Source organism: Rhagoletis pomonella, unplaced genomic scaffold, assembly GCF_013731165.1.
Source record: "Rhagoletis pomonella isolate Grant_MI unplaced genomic scaffold, Rhpom_1.0 Rhpom_scaffold_01136, whole genome shotgun sequence".
NCBI classification, from domain to species: domain Eukaryota; kingdom Metazoa; phylum Arthropoda; class Insecta; order Diptera; family Tephritidae; genus Rhagoletis; species Rhagoletis pomonella.
The window spans coordinates 1,500-3,795 of record NW_023459690.1 but is presented as its reverse complement, the minus strand read 5'-3'; the positions used below and the strand labels follow the sequence as shown (position 1 = coordinate 3,795).

Here is a 2,296-nt window from a genome sequence, read left to right as displayed (position 1 = left end):
ATGGGAAGGGTGGACTCACCGTTCTGTCACTACTGTGGAAACGTCGATGATAACGTGTACCACACATTCTTCACCTGCGAACACTTCTTGATTTCGCGCAGAATGTTGGAAGAAAGACACGGAGACATAACTCCGAACAACATAGTTGGGGTAATGATTTCCAGCGCAGAAAAGTGGGAAGCAGTTGCGAGATACGTGAAATTCGTATTCCGCTGCAAAAGAGAGGACGGTTGTCTACTGAGGACACCCGAATGAAACGCCCCTACAAAAGAGCAGCCCCAAGGCTCTAACAGCGCGCTCCTGCATCTGAAGACATGCAGAATTTCGGTGCCAGATGCGGGATTCTTGCGCGGGCGGTGGGAGTTTTAGTGGGTAGCCCAACACGCTTCGGTGGGAGTCCCACACTCGGGGAAGGTAGTATAGAGACTAGCGCCCCCGGCCAGTGCATAAAGCATTTCCCTCCTACGAAAAAAAAAAAATTATAATAATAATAATAATTATTATTATTACTTAGAATCAAAGAGAAAGTATTTTTCTTTCTTATTTATTTAAAAAGCATCAAGTTAAAATTTTTTAAAACTCTTTTTGGATCCCTGCCCCTTGTTGACTTTAAGAACGTTGAAACGCACAGTCTTAGAAAGTGGACGACACTCGCCAACTGTAACTATATCACCGATTTCGACATCTCTGAAACATGGTGAGCAATGAACACTCATATTCCTATGACGCTTTTCAAAACGGCTGTACTTGTGAACGAAATGCAAATAATCACGTCGAATAACAATAGTGCGTTGCATTTTACATTTTCGCACTGCTCCTGTCAAAATACGACCACGAATGCGCAAATTACCAGTGAATGGACACTTTTTGTCGATGTAAGTACCATCAACGGCTTCACGGGGGGTTTTGAAACCCAAGCCAATATCGCGATAGCGACGGAGAACTTTCTTCTTCGTCACTCCAGGCTTAAGTTATCTGTTAAGATTGATGCCAAATTGTTTTTGGAATGCCCTTTCGTTCTGATCAGCCATATTGAGTAATAATAATAATAATCCATTGGCTAGCTTGGAGACGCCCGTATTCTCACTAGACGTTTACGTCTAGAAGTTCTGGGCATGTACTGCCTAACCACGGCCCCAGAAGTGGAGAACGCTATACGCGGGGAGTTAGGAGACAAGATGAATGGCCAACTTCGCGTCTCTCTCCTCGCTGTAAACTCGCGAGAACAAAGAATGGCTGTGGTGGAAATCGACGAACTGCCAGGCCGGACTCTTATTGAAAAGGGGAAGCTGCGAGTAGGTTGGATTATCTGCCGCGTCCGAGAGCGCGCGGATGTTCAAAGGTGTTTCCGCTGTCTGGGGTATGGCCACAAAAAGGCGGCATGCAAAGGCCCAGACAGAAGCAGTTCATGCTGGAAATGCGGTCAGCAGGGCCACATAGCTTCTGCATGTAAAGAAAGCCCAAGCTGCTACCTGTGCTCGGCAGGAGATGGACAGAAAAATGCCAACCACCTGCCCGGGTCGGGAGCGTGCAAGGCCTTCAGGGATACCCTTGCTGAGGCTAAGACAAAGCTTGGGAGAATATGATTAAATTTATACAAGGCAATATGAACATGAGTAGGGTAGCTGATGACCTGCTGGACCAATTGGTTCTTGAACAAAGAGCAGACGCTGCCATCATCAGTGAACCCTATAGAACAAAGGAAACCTGGCACGTTGACCAATCAGGCTCGACCGCGATATGGATTGCTAACCCCAACCATCGCGCAGAGAGCAGCGGGGTCGGACGCTGCTACATCTGGGTTAAAATGGCGCAAATCACTCTAGTGAGCTGCTACCTGTCTCCAAACGACACAGTCCCTGTCTTCAGGGAAAAGCTCGAAGACCTTGAAGACGAATTGCGCGATATAACCGGCCACATAATTGTTGCTGGAGATTTCAACACAAGAGGCGTGGAATAAGGTATGCCCAAAACAAACACCAGGGGAAGACTGGTCCTTGAAATGGCAGCCCGCATTGGCCTGACCATCCTCAACACCGGACCGACACCTACATATCGAAGGCCGGGTTTTGGATACTCTATCCCTGACATAACCCTGGTCTCAGAAAGCCTTCTTCGAAGGGCTGACGGATGGAGAGTGATGGAAGACCTGAGTGGTAGCGACCACAACTACATCACGTTCCAAGTCACTGACATAACGCGAGGGCAAACACGTAGTATCCCTCGCAGGAAACCAGGATGGAACCCGTCTAGGGTCGATGTTCGCAAGTTCGATACGTCACTCCTAGCAGATTCC

At 47.9% G+C, this 2,296-nt stretch overlaps 1 protein-coding gene across 1 annotated transcript; it reads right to left on the bottom strand.

Moving 5' to 3' along the window:
- Positions 1 to 522: 522 nt before the first annotated feature.
- LOC118751976 (40S ribosomal protein S11) lies at positions 523 to 1,031 on the bottom strand. Its single transcript, XM_036486804.1, is given in 1 exon segment — positions 523 to 1,031. A coding segment is annotated over 1 exon segment (468 nt). The 3' UTR covers positions 523 to 563.
- Positions 1,032 to 2,296: the final 1,265 nt, after the last annotated feature.